Source organism: Ascaphus truei, chromosome 10, assembly GCF_040206685.1.
Source record: "Ascaphus truei isolate aAscTru1 chromosome 10, aAscTru1.hap1, whole genome shotgun sequence".
NCBI lineage: Eukaryota > Metazoa > Chordata > Amphibia > Anura > Ascaphidae > Ascaphus > Ascaphus truei.
Window position 1 is genome coordinate 3744115 of NC_134492.1, and position 20381 is coordinate 3764495.

The 20381-nt window shown below is 46.8% G+C and overlaps 1 protein-coding gene across 2 annotated transcripts in view; it reads right to left on the reverse strand.

Annotated features, from left to right (window-relative positions):
* LMO4 (LIM domain only 4) overlaps window positions 1–19449 on the reverse strand; it is a 22530-nt gene extending 3081 nt beyond the window's left edge. The window contains exons 1-4 of one of the 2 annotated variants that reach the window (XM_075615606.1): window positions 19269–19449; window positions 14273–14511; window positions 4297–4393; window positions 3860–4015 (exon numbers count right to left, since the gene is read on the reverse strand). In XM_075615606.1, the coding sequence (XP_075471721.1) occupies window positions 3860–4015; window positions 4297–4393; window positions 14273–14508 (489 nt within the window). In that variant the 5' untranslated portion in view covers window positions 14509–14511; window positions 19269–19449. Of the gene's footprint in view, window positions 1–3859; window positions 4016–4296; window positions 4394–14272; window positions 14512–18537; window positions 19063–19268 lie in introns of those variants that run through there. The other variant, XM_075615605.1, reaches the window with a different exon arrangement.
* Window positions 19450–20381: the final 932 nt, after the last annotated feature.

A 20381-nucleotide genomic window follows, 5' to 3' on the forward strand; every position in this document is an offset into this window, starting at 1 on the left:
GGTCCCCGGAGCTGAAATTAACAGTTCAGCTTTCCAGATCCCCCACTTCAATCCTGCAATAAAGAAACATGTAAATGAAGCCGCTTTCGCCATGGTTTCCATTAGCACTACTGTTAAATAACGTGCCAACGTTTACGCAATGCACTGCGTTAATGGGAGCAGAAACATCTGCTCCCGCTGTGTACGGGACTGTAATCCACACCCAACCCAAAATATTTGTCATTTTTCTTGTGCAGGGTCAGCAATAGAAAGTTATTGGCTCACAGAGCGCACTCAACCCAGCAACTATTGTGTCTCCACCGAGCGGGTATTCGTGACCAGTGGACAAACCTGCTGGTCACTTGAGAACCAGGGGTGCCCCAGAGGTCAGGGACCCAACAGTTATAATAGGTTAATTGCCAACAGACTGGACTACGGCTTTAAATGTGCAATTCTAATGAGCGAGTCCAGAGTATGTTTACAGTACCAATTGCCCTTACTTTCCCTGTTCTTTCTGATCACACACTTCATTCTAAAATCTTCGGTAGCTTTCAATTTTGAAAAGCTCTAAATTGCTTTTTCCCCCTTAGCTACTATAATTTCCTGAAACATTTCATTTCTGCTGCATTATTTCTTCAGTTATCCATTAGCCCATAACAAAAGATGTGCGAATAGTATATTCGGCGCTTCTCACGTTGTAAATATGTATATTTGGTTAGATAATTGAGCCGCCCCCCCCCCCCCCCACCTCTGAAGGGGCACTGATTCTTGGCAGCACACAGTGTAGTTGCAACGTCAAGCTTGGGTCGGTCCTCAAGACTAGTACATTAGTAATAGGATAACGACGAGATGCAAACATATACACCGATGCATACAAAGCAAGTTCCTGCAGCGTTTGTTGCTCACCTGCGTGCGAGACCCCATCCCGCTCCCAGTGAATGTATATAGGATGCACACAAGATTTACCGTAGTCTTCTATTCTACATCTGGCTAACCATTCAGAATACACACACACACACACACACACACACACACACACACACACACACACACACACACACACACACACACACACACACACACACACACACACACACACACACACACACACACACACACACACACACACACACACACACACACACACACACACACACACGTTTTTTCTCAGCCATTCCTATATGCCTACATATTAGATTACCGAAAGAGACCAAAGTCTATCCTCACATTTATAGAAGATTTGAAGACTAATGATTGCTACCGTTCTAGATTTAGTAAAACCTTGGTTCTGATCCCGGCAGCATTCCTTGCTCAATGTGCATTATATACTATTTGTTTTTTGTTGATGTACGATCCACAGTTACCTTGTTGGGGCTACATTCTCGGAGCGATGAAACATCCATTAAATCTCAGAGAATGTATTAAATGTCTGGGTACTTTTGCTTTATTGCAACTCCAATATATATTGGTAATCAGGTCGGTACCTCTGTATTGTTCTACTACCAGTGCTAGTGGGAACGTTATTAAATTGACCTCTCCAGCAAATAGCGCTGCTAGTCATTGAAAGAAACAAACTATTGATGCGGACACTGGTATTACTATATATGTATGTATGTATGTATGTATGTATGTATGTATGTATGTATGTATGTATGTATGTATATATATATGTATATATATATATATATATATATATATATATATATGCATACATACACACACACACACACACACACACACACTCACTAACAAAGCGTTGTATGGTACTTCACGTCTAGAAAATGATGCCAATGGTCTGCATGAATATTGCCTGTATTTCCCCATCCATAAATACGACAAAATGTTTTCCAAATTATTTTTCCTAGCGGCATAGCAAAGATGTAATTCTGCAATATAGATCACAGCTACACTATCCAGCTCTGCTGTGGTATTAATATGACAATCAAAGATGAATTGTTGGGTGGGGGTGTATATAATTTGTTTCTATCTAAAGCAAAGGCAAACGCAGGCTTGTTACAGAAGGACGCACAATTCTGGCTCACCTTGTCACTTTAACCTTTTAGTTAATTATTTACATACGTTACTGCTCTACTTATATATAGGAATATAGAACAAGGGCAATTGTATTTGAACCTTTTCTGAAATGGCGTTTGTTGAAAAATAAACAACAATCTAAATATTGGTGTTGAAGCTCCTGTTTAAATAACAGGGGCCTCAAAGGTTTTAATAAGACCCCAATAGTATGTCAGGCTTAAAACGCATCTCTGACACAGAAGCGAGCAACACAAAAACAATGCTGCTATTCTTCCCATCCTATGCTTGTCACCATTACATAAGATGGCATTAACTCATTCGTCTGTACTACTAGATTTATGTTAATTATCTTTAGTAGCACAGCAGTGAACTTTAACATTTATGGAAATGCAATAGCTTTGTTACTCAATATTATATATGTTTTATTTTTTTTACTTGGACGGTATGAACTTGTAATGCGTGGCGGCCTTAACAGGCCCAGTATATCAGTATCTTAGGTAAACAAGTAAAATAGAGATGTTTAACCCCTTAAAGGCAAGTGGGAACAGGCCAGTTCTCCATATCAGTTATGTAATGTACATGATTATTCTTGAAGTGGTTGAACATCTTTTATTCTCAATAGTCATTTTCTTTCACTTTTATCCTGACAATTTTCAGATACATCGGCTTGTAACTTCATGGCAGTCTGGACACTTAAGTTAGCCGCTTTCTCTTTAAAAAGCAATAGGAATTATGTCTAATGTGATTAAATGTTTGGCAAATAAAAAAAATGGATTTCTTTAAATCTATTCTGCACGATGATACTGCAGTGTCATAATGGGAAGCCGCTGTTAACAGAAAAAATATATACATCAAAAAGGTATTGCTAACTAGCTACAGAGAATCTTTTTCTAAATCCAAGATTGTTTGTTTTTCTGCTGTAAAACCCAGTACTGCGGATGGATGCGTTTTTCTTTTTTAATTTTCAGGGCATTAATGAAGTTCCTATTGCAAATCTATAAAGTTGCAGCAAGTGGAGAACACTTTGTTTCACTGCAATAACTCAGTGCAGCGTGAGTGCCTGGGTTAATGATGAAAAAGTCAAACACGCTATCAGAGCTGATGGAAAAATCTATCACCAATTTGAAATTAAAATTCATATGTGGTCAATAAGATTTACTATCCATGCAAGTGGCGCTGTAAAGAGTAAATGAATCAATGTCATCAATACATAATCAGTATGAAATATGATGTGAATAAAATTATGTGCAAGAGTCGTACATTCTCCTTTTTCCCCTGAACCAGTGTGGAATGAGCGGACGTAACTGAAGGTTGACAGTAATTGTTACAAATTAGTCACAGCAGTTATCAAAATGCACTCACTAGAATAGCAATAAGACTTATTAGGGAAATGAGAATAGATCTTAAACAATCTAGTTGCTAGAGACATTGAACAACTGTTTATCAGAATGTTTGTTTCAAAACATTCATTACTTGTAGAAAATCTAATTTATTTCTATGGGCAAAAAAAAAAAAACATGTATTATGTGCATAGATACATATCTTGAGGCCTTGCAGATGAGATTTATTGCAGTTCTGAAGCAACATTTTGACGTACTAGATTTTAATTTTATTTGCAGACCACCAATCAATAAGCTAGGTCTCCCAATGACGATAAAAGGGTGTACACACACACACACACACACACACACACACACACACACACACCTTAACGAACCCTCACTGCAATGAACACATACATTTATTAACTGATAATCATGCACAAAATATCCAGCACGTATAATGTGAAAGATGTTCATGTCAATTAGCCCTATGAACAGCTTATTAATAAATGCCAAGCAGTCACCTTCTGGTCTGGCAGTAGTGGATTGCTCTGAAGTGAATTCAAATGACCATTGATGAGAGCTGTGGGTCTATCATGTTCGCAGAATAAACTGCCATTGATGTAGTGAAACCGGTCTCCGGGGACAAGGCGATTCCGACAGGTAGAGCACGTAAAACACTACATGTTAAAAAAGGAGGGGGGGGGGGTTAGAAAAGAGGGGAGAAAATGATCACAATGCCTTAAAAATCACATTATTTTCACTGACTGAGACCGGGTGTGTTACTGATTTACAGGGATATTAGTGTTAGCAGAGTATAATTTGTCTACAGGGTATAATGCAATAGAGATGGGCCAGCAATGCGTGGGATAACGTTACACTGGCAAACTATAGGAACATGTTAGAAATAGAGCAGGGTACCTCGTTGACATTGAAGGACATTTAAATGACATGAAGATACCTTGAGATGATACACGTTTCCCTGTGCCCTCATGACAAGTTCACTTGCTGGAATAGACTGCCCACAAGCACTGCACGCACCACTATTCCCAAATAACCTGCAAGAAAAACAGAAAATGTGGCTTTAAACATTTACCGCTACAAACAGGACCCCAAAGTTTGTGCTGGATGCCAGCATGGCAAGCGGTAATGTCGTCAGACGTGGTGCTCCGGTCAAATGGGAAAGATACAAAAAAAATGTATATCAGCAGAAAATATGACCTTCCTTTTATTCCCAAGGAGCAAGCGTATTTAATCAAAACACTGACTTATACCTCAAGCAAATACAAAACAATTCTGTTCTACACACATTTTATCAGATTTCTGGGTTCATCATAAAAAATAAAACAGATAAAATTCATGACTTGTGAGCGTAAATGCATTGTGTCCTTGAAATTATATGAAGAATTCTTTTTGTACTTTAATCATATCTGGGGGTGTGTGTCATCCAAAGGGTTAAGAGGATTTGATTGTATATCTAAGAAAACATCATGCTCTGTATATTGAAACTCCAGTAAACCTCCATCAGCGCAGTTTCCATTAGAAACTCACTGCTATCCAGGTTGATATATAATGTGCATGGGTTAACCTTTTCAATCATGGTGTCAACACTTTAGATTTGCCTGTGCTCATCTCTTTCATCCTAACCTCTCTCTCTCTTGATAATGAAATGCTTGCTCCAACTTCCCTCTATCTGCTCCTGAGTCCACAATTTAGATTACTTCATCTCTGCTAGCAACAAACTGAATGAAATTTCGATTTGAGCAGAAAGTAATTTACCGGGATCTGGACCCATTTGTCATCATATCTCTCTGGGTGTTTGCTGTATCACTGCAGTTTTCCTATGCAATCAAATGAGACCACAACATCTGCCATAGAGGGGGGGGGGGGGGCGGAAGAGGAAAGATATATATATATATACACACACATATTTGTTTTTAATATATATATACCCAGCAAAGGAGTGCACACTGTTTTTTGGTTAATGAATATTTAATTTGCACTTCTTTCTAGATGTGTGACAGCCTAATTTCATTTAGACACTGTGGCTTTGATGAGCACTAATAATAATGGGAATTGCTGAAATTATATCACAGGGAGAAGAGCTGAACAGCAACTGAAATTGTAACGTGTTGAAGGGGTTTGTTGCCATATTTTTTTTCTCCAGATGTTTAATTAAAACAAAAACCCAACCACATTGCGGAGATGAAATTCGTGGTGGTGGGAAATGTCTCCTTACAGCTCTGCCCTGTTACCGAAAGAGAAAACAAAGCACAATAAAAGCATCCTGCGAGAAAGGAGGAAACTGTAGGGAATCAGAGCCTCTCCTAGCCTGGGTGCACTGGCTCTGCACTTCTAGGTGCTGACATGGGGGCGCTCTGGGACAGCTGGACTAGAACCTGTTATATGCCCCCCCCCCCCTAATTGCCGCAGTTTGGACCTTGCAGTCCGGCTTGTCATGTTCAAACTACTAATTTGCTGTCGCCACTTTATTGAAAACAGCCAGTAAGTTGTTATTAAATGTATCGACTGAACACCAGGGAGGAGGAGAGGGGGGAGAGGGGGGAAAGGAGGGAGAGGGGGGAGAGGAGGGAGGAGAGGAGGGAGAGGAGCACATACTGCCCCTTCAGATGCCTTTTAATAGGAAGCCTGAGAAACAGATTTTGCAGCAGCATCGATCCTTAGAGTTCAATCACAGCCCCATTTCCAAAGTAATTAGTGTGAGGTCTGGGATCACACGGGGACACGCACACAGCGCCGGGGGGCGAGGGGGCGCAGGGCCAGGGGCGAGGGGGCGCAGGGCCAGGGGCGAGGAGAGGTGCAGGGCCAGGGGCGAGGAGAGGTGCAGGGCCAGGGGCGAGGAGAGGTGCAGGGCCAGGGGCGAGGAGAGGTGCAGGGCCAGGGGCGAGGAGAGGTGCAGGGCCAGGGGCGAGGAGAGGTGCAGGGCCAGGGGCGAGGAGAGGTGTCGGGCCAAGGGGAAGGACACCAGGAATCAGCGCCTCCGAGGAGCGGGGAACTTCCGGGTGCCAGCTAACCAGCCCCCCCCCACCCCCAAGGTCAGAACCTCCTGGCCATGTACTTGGAGATTCATTAGGTGAGGCAAGGTGGGAAGACTAGAGGAGTTATGGAGGGAGAATGAGGCAGAGGGCTTTGGTTCTGAAAAGAAAGGATATGGTTATGTGAAATTAAATTTGAGAGGTCATTTAAAGTATTTTTAGCTATAGGCGAGACTCCGTAAAGTGTATCCGAAAGCAACTTTATTATAGACATTCAACTAACCAACAAATGTTTACAGCTTTTAAACTCCCCAGCGCACACACATATGGCCATATCCCCATTTAACATTTTGGACCTAAAGGTCGATAAGAATCAGTGACACTTGGTAAGGTAAATGTTCATTGGATGACTGAATACAATGAGGCACGAGGAGCCAGGGCACAAGTGGACATCTTCATGAAAGAAACCATCTGTGTGGGAAAGGAGTGAGAAAATCTAGAAATTAAATATTTTGCAGACCAGGTCAAAAAGAGTGGCTGATGTAGAACTGGCGGTTCCCAGACCCAAGTGAGCGAGATTTAAGGGTTCCCAAAAACAACATGAATTAGGATGATTTCTAGAAACTCTAATCTACTTGGGAGGTGACACGCTACCCCACACCCCACAACCCCTCACCCCTCTTAAATGTCAAGTCAAATTGTGAAATCTGCAAATCAGGTGGGTGTCACCTGACTGCCATGTGCAGAACCCTTTTATCCAGGGGACATGAGTATATCTGGGGGGTTAATAGGGAAAGGTATGTTCTGACATATCACTGTGATTAGATAAACAGGGTCCATTGTAAAACGTTGCTGCACAGTGGCCATGTGAAAAATTCAGCCCGGTTAAACCCGAGAGGCACTAATGGCCCTGGTTTGTTTACTAGACAACTAGATGTCCGATGCCTCAAACATGAAGCATAAGTATTTTTCTACAGATTAAAAACCATGGAAATACAATGTTTGCTAATGTTGTTACATGGTGCTCCTGCACGTCGCTCTGCCTTATCTCTCATTTGTCCAGTCGGGAATGTATGGATGCGATGTCAGTCTGGCTTCCCATTGTCCTGCCTCTGTTTTGCACACAGCCTGAAGGGACTCCCTCATTTGCTGCACTGATTAGCACTTGGGCTGCAGGTTGCAACTCTTGCCACAAAGATATCCTAATCACACAAATTATTCCGGTTCATGTCACTTGGTTGAGCGGGAAGCAGAAATCTAAGGCTGCGCTTATAGTTAAGGCGACGGCGACCGCATGACGTCAGCCGTCACAGTAGCGATTCATGCACTCTGGTGATGCAGGCGACCGGGGGCGTGGCTGAACCGCTCACGTGCCGCGGCGATCGCAGAAAAAGTTCAAATCATTTGACTACTGGTGATCGCGACCTCTCCGCTGCTCTGCAGCGCCGTCGCGTCCACGACGGACTGCATGTACTTGCTGTGTGACGTCGCAGTCGCCAGTACTGTAAGGGCTGCCTAATGCACTTGCAATGTGACACCTTTGCAGATGCATGAAGATCATTTGTCAGAACTCCTCCCCTACACAACAGCCCTAAACATTGTTGAGATATCATCAAGTCCTTCAAATATCATCTTTTGTTCCACAACGGTCTATGTTTCACTTAATCAAGCCATTGGACCTATACGAGTATGCATGAGTTACCTGGAACTTGTTAGGAGCCACATTAAGCTTATGCCGACGGCTGACTGCTTAAAGCTACAGTTACTTTGCATCATCTGGATGTACTATACCTGCAGCTCATCATCCACAATGCTTCACAGGACTTTCCTGTAGCAGAAGGGTTGTACCATGTACTTCAATGGCAGGAAACGGTAGCCATGAAAGATAGCACATACGTTTACAAGCACGTTTGTTGGGGGTTACAGAAAGAATCACTAGAATTATTAAAAGATTTATAATTTCACAGTAACAAGTAGTCTGGAACGATAGATTGCTCATGTAAAGATGCTATCCCAACGCCAACCACTGGAATGGTTTAGGGGTTCTGGAGAGGGAAGTGTTGGTCAATAAAGTGTTTTCTTTCCCCTTATCCCACCCTGTCCTTATCAGAGAACCAATAAAGATGCTGGGGGGAGGAAGATGGCAGGGGGAGGGGGGAAAGGTGACTGGCAGTACAAGCACGTGTTGATCACACTAAAGGGAGCACTCAGAAGAAATCTAACCCCTCCCAAGTCCAACATTAAATATATAAAAAATACTTGTAGGTTTCAGATTTGGGTATAAAAGGTATAAATTACCGAGATGAGACCCCTTAAACCCATCACTGTAATTAGATCACTTTGGTCCTGGGGGGGGGGGTTGCCCATTTAAATGCCCTTACACAGGAAATTACAGCATTTGGCATATGAAGAAGTAGTCCTATTGCCTTGTGACTGGCCTCTGGAATTAGATAAAAAGCCAGGACTCATGGTACCTTATAAAACGCATTTTACATCTCTGGATTAATTGTGTGTTTGGTCTATGTACAATTCTCTATCAGACGACAATTATGTAAACATAATACATTAAAAAGTAAATTCCTTTTTGTCGAAATAAATAATTCACCGTCACCTAATTGGATCGAAATTACTTTCTGAATTTCACACTTCAATTCAACTAAAGCGTGACAAACCAGAGGGGCTCCTGCTAAGCAAGACTGCCACTAAAAAGATTGTGTCCTGGATGCTGTCCTATAGGACACATTCGTGAGTTTTATTTTCCAGGTATGCAACTTCTTGTTCACTTCTGGGAGAAGAGACAGAAAACTTGTACCATCCATGTACATAATTGGCCATGTTATAAAAATTATGCCTTACTCTCCAACTAACATCAACGGGTAAAAAGATGGGGATGCGGTTTAACCTCTTCTAAACTCAAGGGACCTAAAATGCATTTAGGAGGGTCGATATATTAACCAGTATGGTTCCCACTGATTTTTTAAACTCCTGCCCAGTCTGAATACTTAGTCTTAGAGAATACATATAGGAACCATATAGGTCTCCTCTTGCGTTAACATGTAGTGGACTGAAATTGAGGGCTGATTTGTAAACAACTACGTACCCAAAATAACTTCCAAGTTAGGTAGTTGGTACCTATTATGCCTTCTTCATTCCTCTCAAGGAACCGCCACACAAGAACATATAGACTAAGACACAATACTATCTATTATTCGGTTAATTACCTAGTGGTTGGTTATCAGTCTTGGTGCATGAAGGTCATTTGTAGGTCAAACCCAATTTTCCTAATGTTGTCCAGGAAGATAGCTTTGCACTTCCCTTTCTCACGCTCCGTTATGTCGTTTTGTAGGACTGGGCAATTTGCTTTCATGGGAATGCTTACAGCAGTTTGTATAGGCTGAATATTCAATTATATCATTTTCTAGAAATTGAAAATCTCAGTGAATGTAAATCCTTGTAAATTAAAAGTAATTGCTTTTCACTTTGAGCCAAGAATGAAGGCCATGGATGTAACTGTAGCCTTTTTTGAAAACTTGTTTTCACATAGTTTCTGTGAGGCTGGAGAGTTAATTATCTAACCAGGGGATTGTGCAGGACAGTGTTTGATTTAAAAGGCTTGAGGCTTTAGGTGCTCAATTAAGTAGCTATCAGTCTCAGTCTGGACTTTAATGGGCTTTTCTTCCCCTCCTCTTCAACTCTAGCAATGGGGAGAGACACCCCAGGTCAGGCTAATTAAAGCCAGGGGACTCCTTAATTGTGATGACAGAAATGGTTTCAGTTTCCCCTGCTAAAGCCCTCAGACGAGAGGAGATCGTTAATATTTTAGCATTTGGGGAACGCAATCAATCACAAAACAGCAAGATGTGCCCAATATGTGAAACCATTTACAATTACAGACAGATCATTGTTCTGTATAGTAGATCGGACACGAGAATGTTCACGTTAATATTTTATTTCATGTTCTTGACTGGTTTAGGTTATTGGATTCAATATAAACTATATTAAATAAACTGATCACTGCCAAACTCTAATCCACAATTCTTGTTTTTAAATTATATTGAAGCCTTATATTGTATATAGTATTCTAACCTCGAACTTCTCCATATATATATACGGCCACATTAGTTTTCAAGATCCCGGAAAGCACTTTAGATAAAGTATTTAAATATGATGCTAGCTTTAAATCATGTATGGCATTCAAGAGGTCACGGGCTTCATCTTTAAAATCTAGTAAGGTTATAATTATGTGCAAAATAAATAAAGATGCAGACTCATTGTGGGGTGGGGGGGTGGGGGGGTGGGGGGGAGGTGGGTCTTAATCAGTATCAATTTTACCAGATGTTGGGGGATTTTTGCTCCCCCTGCTCTTGCATTTAAGCCCTCACTGCAGAGTAGTGCACGGCAGTAACATCCAGCACTCTAGGGGTTAATGAGAGGTGTATTAAATGCTACAAAATGATGCCAAGAGCCAAGTCCATTAAATGTACTAACTAGAGACCCAGGCACCTTAAAAGCACTAGGAGCTATTGATACTTGGAAAGAGCTTGTGCATAATGGTTGGAGCTGCATTAGAGAAGGGGAAAAAAAACAGCCAAATTACGCTTGGTTAACTCAGAGTAACAGATCTGCCCCCAAGTGAATTGGAGGCCTTGAATTAATTCTGTTATGACAAATCAAGATAAACGTTCCCCCTAAATTGCATGCGATTTAATTAATTTTTGAGATCCAGTTTTTTTCCCTCTCTCCCAGCTAATAGTTCACATGCTCCTGTGCTGTCATTGTGCTTGAGTGGGCAGACTTCAAAGTGATATTAAATAACTAACTATTAGATTTACCTAGCACGTCCTATTGGAAAAACGCCATTTAATTACCTAGCCTGTTCAATTAAAGGGACAGCATTCCCTGAATATAGCAGCTTGCTGTCGATTACCAGGGAAATGAACTCTCTGCATGGTGTCTGGTGGACTCCTTGCAAACCACAGCAAAGCAAAATACTTCCCTATAGACCAACAGCAATTAAAGGGGAAGGAGAGAAGAAAAGCTGCTACCTAAATAACTGCCATTAAGGCTGGGGAGACAATACATCTGACTTTCAGGGTATAAAGGCGACTATGCCCCCGCTCGGGGGGCAGCTAGAAACGCAGTATTATATTTAATCACGTGTTTTATTAAAGTGGTATCATTTTAACCCCTTTGATAGCTGAAGGTGTGAGAGTGGATGATGGATTTATTGAACTCAACACACTTGTTTAAAGTCCTCAATAGGCCGGCACCACCTCTGCAAAGACGTTCAACAGCAATACGTGGTTCGACAATTGGCTGTCTGTGTGACTTATCAGCCAACGATAATCAATGGCCAGGATCATGTATTGTCAATACATCCCTCTGGCCCTGTACATGCCAGGTGAATTCCATCATCTCGTGCAACATATTTTAAACTTGTTTGGTCTTGGGCCGCAATACATCACTGCAAAGGAATGGCATTTGGAAATGTGAAGATTTCAAGTTTCTAAGTACATCGTCTTCCCTCTCCAAATCCTTTTAATGTTTCCCAGTGCTCGAGCTCTGTCCCTTTAAGAGTCTAAAGCCCCAGCCCTGGTTAATAATCCCCTCTCTTACAGGCCAATTTTGTTAATTAAATGTTTTGTTTGCGATGCAGCTCTCATTCACTTTGGACACGTCATTCCTAGCAGATCTAAGCCAGGGCCCAGATCTCATTAGATAAAACCTATCAGGACTAAAAGAAAATGGAGGAGTCACTAATTAAACCTTTTAATTGTGTGTATTCACTGTCAGGCTGTTTTATCTCGAATCTATGATTGTGAGCTGCACGTCAGTCTCCCACCAAAAGCACTTTCATTAATGGAAGCGAGGTGGATATCCTCCCCCCTTGTGCTTGAAATGAAGGGGAAGGCAGCAGCACTTCGCCTTGTTTGGAAGGTGCTTTTCAAAGGCACAATCCTTTCCTCACATCAGAAGCTCCAAAGACATTTGCCCAGCCCCTTACCTTTGTACTACCCCAATTTGCCATTGATTCTAGGTACATCACTTACAATATGATAGGTCATAAATGTGTCTGCAGATGTCTTGTTAGAAAGGTACATGAGATCCTTTAACAGCACAGGCAGGGTAGCCTATGGTTAGAGCACTGGACATGGGGGAGCGTAGTTCGAATACCCACTGGCAACTTTGTGTGACCTTGGAGGAATCTCTCGTTGTCCATGCCCCTTGTACGGAAATTAAATTGCTTGCCGTTTAAGTCAAAGATGTATGTTACTGTGTGTAGGTCTATAAAATTACAGTTTAAATGATTTGTCTTATATCACGTCTGGTTCTTTTCTTCACTTGTTGCAAACAGTCTCGTTTTTTTTCTTCAAAATCACAAAATGACCAGTTTTTATCTTCTGTCACAAGGAAATATGCAAGTCACAACCGGATTCCAAAACATAAGTAACGTCTAATCACACACACACAACACACAACACACAACACACAACACACAACACACAACACACAAAAATAAATGCACGTCTTGGCCGTATAAAAATAAGGAATGTTTTGATGACTATGCCCGCAGGATACAGAGCACACAAACTCAGTAATTAGTAATAACCAAAGTGAAGCTTTGCTTGATGGGGTTTATTGCCAGATACAGCTGTAGCATACAGTGCATCAGGACAGCAGTGTCAATTTTTCCACTTCAAACAAATGCCTCTTCTCCATGTTCTGCTCCATTTAATTAAAATTCTGTCAAGCTTACAGTAGCCTCTGAAGCACACTTGAAAGTACTATTACAAACCAGCGCCTATGTGCTGATTTCCCAACATTTAAGTCTAAAAAAAAAAAAAAACACTTAGTGAAATTAATGTTGCAATCCCTCAAAACCCCTTTCTCCAGCCATATTTCTTCTATTTAGTTGATTGAGGACACATGCGCTTTAACAGGACAGAGGTTACGGTATCAGAATAACTCAAAGTAATTTGACTTCATCATTTTAAAACTAACGAAGACTAGGTGTTCTTACAAAATCAACCCAATTGTTACATCGTGCACACTTAGAAAAAAGCAAATACAATAGAAAAAAAATATATATATTTTCACTGGTTTATAGTCACATGCATATAGTAAGACTTTAAAACATATTTCTGAAAAACATTACCCTAATACATTTTAAGTGTTTGACATTCAGTAAAATGAAACGGTTAACACGAAATTGAACGTTCCTTGTGTACTTTAACTTTATCTCCAAAAATATCTTATTTTTATAGAAGTTACTGAAATTAGAGAATAGCCCCACCCCTGGATCTACAGAGCATCAGTGTATTAAACCATTTACTTAAATTAAATGTGTAATCCTTAAAATGCCTTTCAGTTTAATGAGTTTAAGGATCTCGAGTTCACCTGACAAAATCCTAAAGGCACCGTACCTGGTCAATTCCCGTCATTAAATGGCATTACAGCTTGTGGGCAGAGGCATCTGCTGGACAAATAATTAATCTATGCTAGCACCTTGTGCAATTAATGGTTTATTGCTTTGGCAGATTAGATTCAGGGATCCGGAAATCTAGCATTTTCGATATTAAGTGACGTCGAAGGTGCCACAACCAGCTTGCTAAGTTACAATTAGAATACTTATCATGCGTGTAAAATCACTAGTTTTAATTCAGACCATAGAGATGGACGAGCAATATTTAGTTTAAGTTAACAAAATGGTCAACCTTGACTAGCAAGGAAGGACTTATCACACTTAACCGTTTACTTTTTACTCAAATACAAATTACTACTCGCTTCTTCCTAATAGCAAGGACAAGTTCTGCCTGATCCTGTGAGATGTGGACTAGTCATGTATATAGTTACAGTATTGTGACTGCCCTTTCCTATAAGGGTATATAATGGCACAGTTGATGGGTTTCGGGGTACAGAGGGGTACAGAGAGGCACACACCTGATGTAGTCATTTCTGCAGAGGATCATCCCACTCTTGGTGTAGCACGAGGTCCCGATGTCACCCAGTTGAGCCTGACAGCAGGAGCACTTCAGACACCTGCTGTGCCAGTAGCTGTCCATGGCATAGAGCAGGAAGCGGTCAGCGATCTTGCCCCCACAGCCAGCACATCGTTTCCAGGAGAGGGTGCTGGCAGTGACAGGGGGGGGCTGGGAGCTGCTGCCGGGGTTCACCATGGTCTAAAATAAACAGGAGCAGAGCAGAGAGAAGGGGGGGTCACTAGTGGTCAGAGTGCAGCCTGCAGGCACAGTGACCCCCGGGTCTGCAGCACAGGAGCAGAGCAGAGAGAAGGGGGGGTCACTAGTGGTCAGAGTGCAGCCTGCAGGCACAGTGACCCCCGGGTCTGCAGCACAGGAGCAGAGCAGAGAGAAGGGGTCACTAGTGGTCAGAGTGCAGCCTGCAGGCACAGTGACCCCCGGGTCTGCAGCACAGGAGCAGAGCAGAGAGAAGGGGGGGTCACTAGTGGTCATTAGAAGAGTGCAGCCTGCAGATACAGTGACCCCCGGGTCTGCAGCACAGGAGCAGAGCAGAGAGAAGGGGGGGGGGTCACTAGTGGTCAGAGTGCAGCCTGCAGGCACAGTGACCCCCGGGTCTGCAGCACAGGAGCAGAGCAGAGAGAAGGAGGGGTCACTAGTGGTCAGAGTGCAGCCTGCAGACACAGTGACCCCCGGGTCTGCAGCACAGGAGCAGAGAGAAGGAGTGGTCACTAGTGGTCAGAGTGCAGCCTGCAGGCACAGTGACCCCCGGGTCTGCAGCACAGGAGCAGAGAGAAGGAGTGGTCACTAGTGGTCAGAGTGCAGCCTGCAGGCACAGTGACCCCCGGGTCTGCAGCACAGGAGCAGCAAGTAATCCCCCTGCCGGGGCTGACACTGATCTCTCCTGGAGACCGGGCCAGGTCCCATTCCAGGTCCGCAGAGGTCTGGTCATGGCGGGACACTGGTAACACAACGTGATGCTTACCGTGTGCAGCAGCTGACGCGCGATATAACAGGGCGCGATATGAGGAGGCGCGATATGACGCGCTATATGAGGAGGCGCGATATGACGAGGTGCACACAGCAGGGTTGGGATATCTGAGCACAATGCAATGATCCAAGTTGGTGCAAAGAATGTGGATTGAGTGGGAAGTCGCTGGACAGGTTTGCCCCACGCGCGGGTGTTATGTTCCGGTCCTGATCAGTTCGTGGTATTGTTGGATCAGTGGGAATCTCATGTGATTAGGAGAGATCCGCAGATCATCCTTCCTCAGCACTGTGTCCCCGATCAGCAATGTCAATGCAATGGGGATACCCCCTCACCCTAACACTGACCCTCACCCCCACCCTAACACTGACCCTCACCCCCACACTCACCCTAACCCCCACACTCACCCTCACCCCCACACTCACCCTCACCCCCACACTCACCCTAACCCCCACACTCACCCTAACACTGACACTCACCCCCACCCTAACACTGACACTCACCCCCACACTCACCCTAACCCCCACACTCACCCTAACACTGACCCTCACCCCTAACTGACCCTCACCCCTAACCCCCACACTCACCCTAACCCCCACACTCACCCTAACACTGACCCTCACCCCCACACTCACCCTAACCCCTAACCCCCACACTCACCCTAACACTGACCCTCACCCCTAACCCCCACACTCACCCTAACACTGACAATCACCCCTAACCCCCACACACCCTAACTGACCCTCACCCTAACCCCCACACTCACCCTAACCCCCACACTCACCCTAACACTGACCCTCACCCCTAAACCCCAACCCTCACACAACCTAGAGAGACAATGTACTGTTTCAGTAGGCAGAGCGGGGCCCAAACAGCGCGGCTTTTAACTCCTAACACATTCCCTGCGAGGAATTGGCAGCCACGAGTGGGCCTAACATGGATTCACGTGGAAGCTCCCGCAGTGGTGCTGTCTGTTAAAGGCATTACTACTAACTTCACAAAGATGCAACAACTTTGCAGACACACACAAGTTAGGAACGGGACTATCTGCCACTTCTGCATGTGCCAGGACACCCACGCTGTGCCACAATCACACGTGGGTTACATTCCTACCTGCCACTCCTGCATGTGCCAGGACACACACACTGTGCCACAATCACACGTGGGTTACATTCCTATCTGCCACTCCTGCATGTGCCAGGACAGACAGGACACCCACACTGTGCCACAATCACACGTGGGTTACATTCCTATCTGCCACTCCTGCATGTGCCAGGACAGACAGGACACCCACACTGTGCCACAATCACACGTGGGTTACATTCCTATCTGCCACTCCTGCATGTGCCAGGACACCCACACTGTGCCACAATCACACGTGGGTTACATTCCTATCTGCCACTCCTGCATGTGCCAGGACACCCACACTGTGCCACAATCACACGTGGGTTACATTCCTATCTGCCACTCCTGCATGTGCCAGGACACCCACACTGTGCCACAATCACACGTGGGTTACATTCCTATCTGCCACTCCTGCATGTGCCAGGACAGACAGGACACCCACACTGTGCCACAATCACACGTGGGTTACATTCCTATCTGCCACTCCTGCATGTGCCAGGACAGACAGGACACCCACACTGTGCCACAATCACACGTGGAACTATTAGGCTGTAACACAACACCAGGACTTGGAAACAGAACCACTCTAAAAGCCATTATCCGTGTGCCCGAATGCATCACATACCTCTATGTAAATTGATTTATCTGATGCATTACTCACGGAATTGCTTTTTGTACCAATTTCAATCTCCAAACCCTAAATGAATCTGCGTTTCCTGCCCAGTCTATCAAGCGGTTTCTGTTCTTTAAAACGCCTCCGATCCCCTGAGCGGCCCCAAGCCGGTTCAAGGGGAAATCCAATAATAAGGGAACGTTAAGACTGCGAGCACCCAGCGAGCACCCAGCGAGCACCCAGCGGCCACCCAGGGGGCACCCAGCGAGCACCCAGCGGGCACCCAGCGAGCACCCAGCGGGCACCCAGCGAGCACCCAGCGGGCACCCAGAGAGCACCCAGCTCAGGCGCTCAGGACAAGCAATGCTTTAATGCTGATTAAATCTACCAGAGCTGAATCCAGGAGACTGACCACAAAGCGACTCCACAGATCACTATGCGGAGGGATCTCATCAAGTTTCATGAGCAAGGGGGGAAAGCTTTTAACTTTAATAGGCTAGCTACATAAATTATATACCCAGGCAATACAGGGGGAGAGGGGAAGAGGCAGGGGAGAGAGGGGGAGAGGCAGGGGAGAGAGGGGGAGAGGTGGAGAGAGGCAGGGGAGAGGCAGGGGAGAGAGGGGGAGAGAAGCAGGGGAGAGAGGGGGAGAGGCAGGGGGGAGAGAGGGGGAGAGGCAGGGGGGAGAGGCAGGGGAGAGAGGCAGCGGAGAGAGGCAGGGGAGAGGGGGGGAGAGGCAGGGGAGAGGGGGAGAGAAGCAGGGGGGAGAGGGGGAGAGAGGGAGAGAGGCAGGGGAGAGGCAGAGATGCAGGGGGGAGGGGGGGAGAGGCAGGGGAGAGGGGGAGAGGGGGGGAGAGGGGGGGAGAGGGGGAGAGGGGGAGAGAAGCAGGGGGGAGAGGGCGAGAGAAGCAGGGGGGAGAGAGGGGGAGAGGCAGGAGGAGAGAGGCAGAGATGCAGGGGGGAGAGGGGGAGAGAGGGGGGGAGAGGCAGGGGAGAGAGAGGGGGAGAGGCAGGGGAGAGAGGGGAAGAGGCAGGGGGGAGAGAGGGGAAGAGGCAGGGGGAGAGAGGGGAAGAGGCAGGGGGAGAGGGGGAGAGGCAGGGGGAGAGGGGGAGAGGCAGGGCACGGAAAGCAGCTAGAAGCAAAAATAATCTACTGAAAAACAATGTATCTGGGGGTTAGTGTTGGTCCCTGAGTGGGGGCACTTTGTAATACAATAAATATATCCTTAATTCAGGGCTGGATTTTAATTAGGCGGGTCACTGGATTCCCGGTTCCGGGAGACACAAAGGCTCCCACAGTCACTTTGATCTCACCGTTTCTAAAAAGGGGAGAGGGAGAAGCTGCCCGGTGCTCCCCTGCATGGGGGGGGGGGGGGGGAGGATGGGGGGTGCCAGGGATTCCTTTCCATAGGAGAAGGGGAGAGGGGTCTGCCCCTCCACTCAATGCCCCCTGCGTGCTCCCATACTGCCCTGTTACATGGCACACGGGGTAGAAGTAGCTTACCTTTCCTGGTCCCTGGTATATAAGTGCAGCAGGCGGTGGGTATATGTGCAGTGTACGTGTGCAGCCTGTGTGCAGCCTGTGTGCAGCCTGTGTGCACAGCTCGCCTCTCCCACGGGCAGTGTCTCTTGCAGCAGATAGCGCTGTTTCAGGGTCCCAGGTGAAACCACTTCCAAGCCCAGACCCTCCTCTGCTTCTCCCGGACCCTTCCTCTCCCTCCTCTGCTTCTCCCAAACCCTTCCTCTCCCTCCTCTGCTTCTCCCAAACCCTTCCTCTCCCTCCTCTGCTTCTCCCAGACCCTCCTCTGCTTCTCCCAGACCCTTCCTCTCCCTCCTCTGCTTCTCCCGGACCCTTCCTCTGCTTCCTTCTCCCAGACCCTTCCTCTCCCTCCTCTGCTTCCTTCTCCCAGACCCTTCCTCTCCTTCCTCTGCTTCCTTCTCCCAGACCCTTCCTCTCCCTCCTCTGCTTCTCCCAGACCCTTCCTCTCCCTCCTCTGCTTCTCCCAGACCCTTCCTCTGCTTCTCCCAGACCCTCCTCTGCTTCCTTCTCCCAGACCCTTCCTCTCCCTCCTCTGCTTCTCCCGGACCCTTCCTCTCCCTTCTCCCAGACCCTTCCTCTCCCTTCTCCCGGACCCTTCCTCTCCCTCCTCTGCTTCTCCCGGAACACTTCCTCTCCCTCCTCTCCTTTCTCCCGGACCCTTCCTCTCCCTCCTCTCCCTTCTCCCGGACACACACAGCAGCAGTTTCCTTCAGATTGTGCCTTCCCCGCTGGATGTCACGATATGTTGTGATATGTCCCCGAGCACAGAGGTGGCGGTGCTGGTGCTGGTGCTGGTGCTGGGAGGCCCCGGGTTGCTGCTTCCCTGTGCAGTCTGTGACATGTGTTACTGACAGAGCAGAACCCAGCGCTGCTGCTCACCCGGCTCCGCCCAACCCAATCCCCAGTCTGATTGTTCAGGCGGAATCATAACGTCAGCCAATCAGGGGCCAAAGGGAAGGACAGGGGGGGGGGGGGGTAGGGGGAAGAGCTGGAGACAGGGGGGGGGGGGCAGAACTGGAGACAGGAGGGAGGGGGCAGAGCTGGAGACAGGGGGGGGGGGCAGAGCTGGAGACAGGAGGGGGGGGGGGCAGAGCTGGAGACAGGGGGGGCAGAGCTGGAGACAGGGGGGGGCAGAGCTGGAGACAGGGGGGGGGCAGAGCTGGAGACAGGGGGGGCAGAGCTGGAGACAGTGGGGGGGCAGAGCTGGAGACAGGGGGGGGGCAGAACTGGAGACAGAAGGGGGGGCAGAGCTGGAGACAGGAGGGGGGGGCAGAGCTGGAGACAGGAGGGGGGGGCAGAGCTGGAGACAGGGGGGGGCAGAGCTGGAGACAGGGGGGGGCAGAGCTGGAGACAGGGGGGGCAGAGCTGGAGACAGCGGGGGGGCAGAGCTGGAGACAGGGGGGGGGCAGAACTGGAGACAGAAGGGGGGGCAGAGCTGGAGACAGGGGGGGCAGAGCTGGAGACGGGGTGGCAGAGCTGGAGACAGGGGGGGGGCAGAGCTGGAGACAGGGGGGGCAGAGCTGGAGACAGGGGGGGGGCAGAGCTGGAGACGGGGGCAGAGCTGGAGACGGGGGGGGGGGCAGAGCTGGAGACGGGGGGGTTAGAGCTGGAGACGGGGGGGTTAGAGCTGGAGACGGGGGGGGTAGAGCTGGAGATGGGGGGCAAACCTGGAGACAGGGGAGGCAGATCTGGAGAAGGGGGGGTAGACCTGGAGACGGGGGGAGGGGCAGAGCTGGAGAATGGGGGGGGTAGACCTGGGGACTGGGGAGGCGGGCAGAGACAGTGGGGCAGGACGGGAGAGGGGGGGG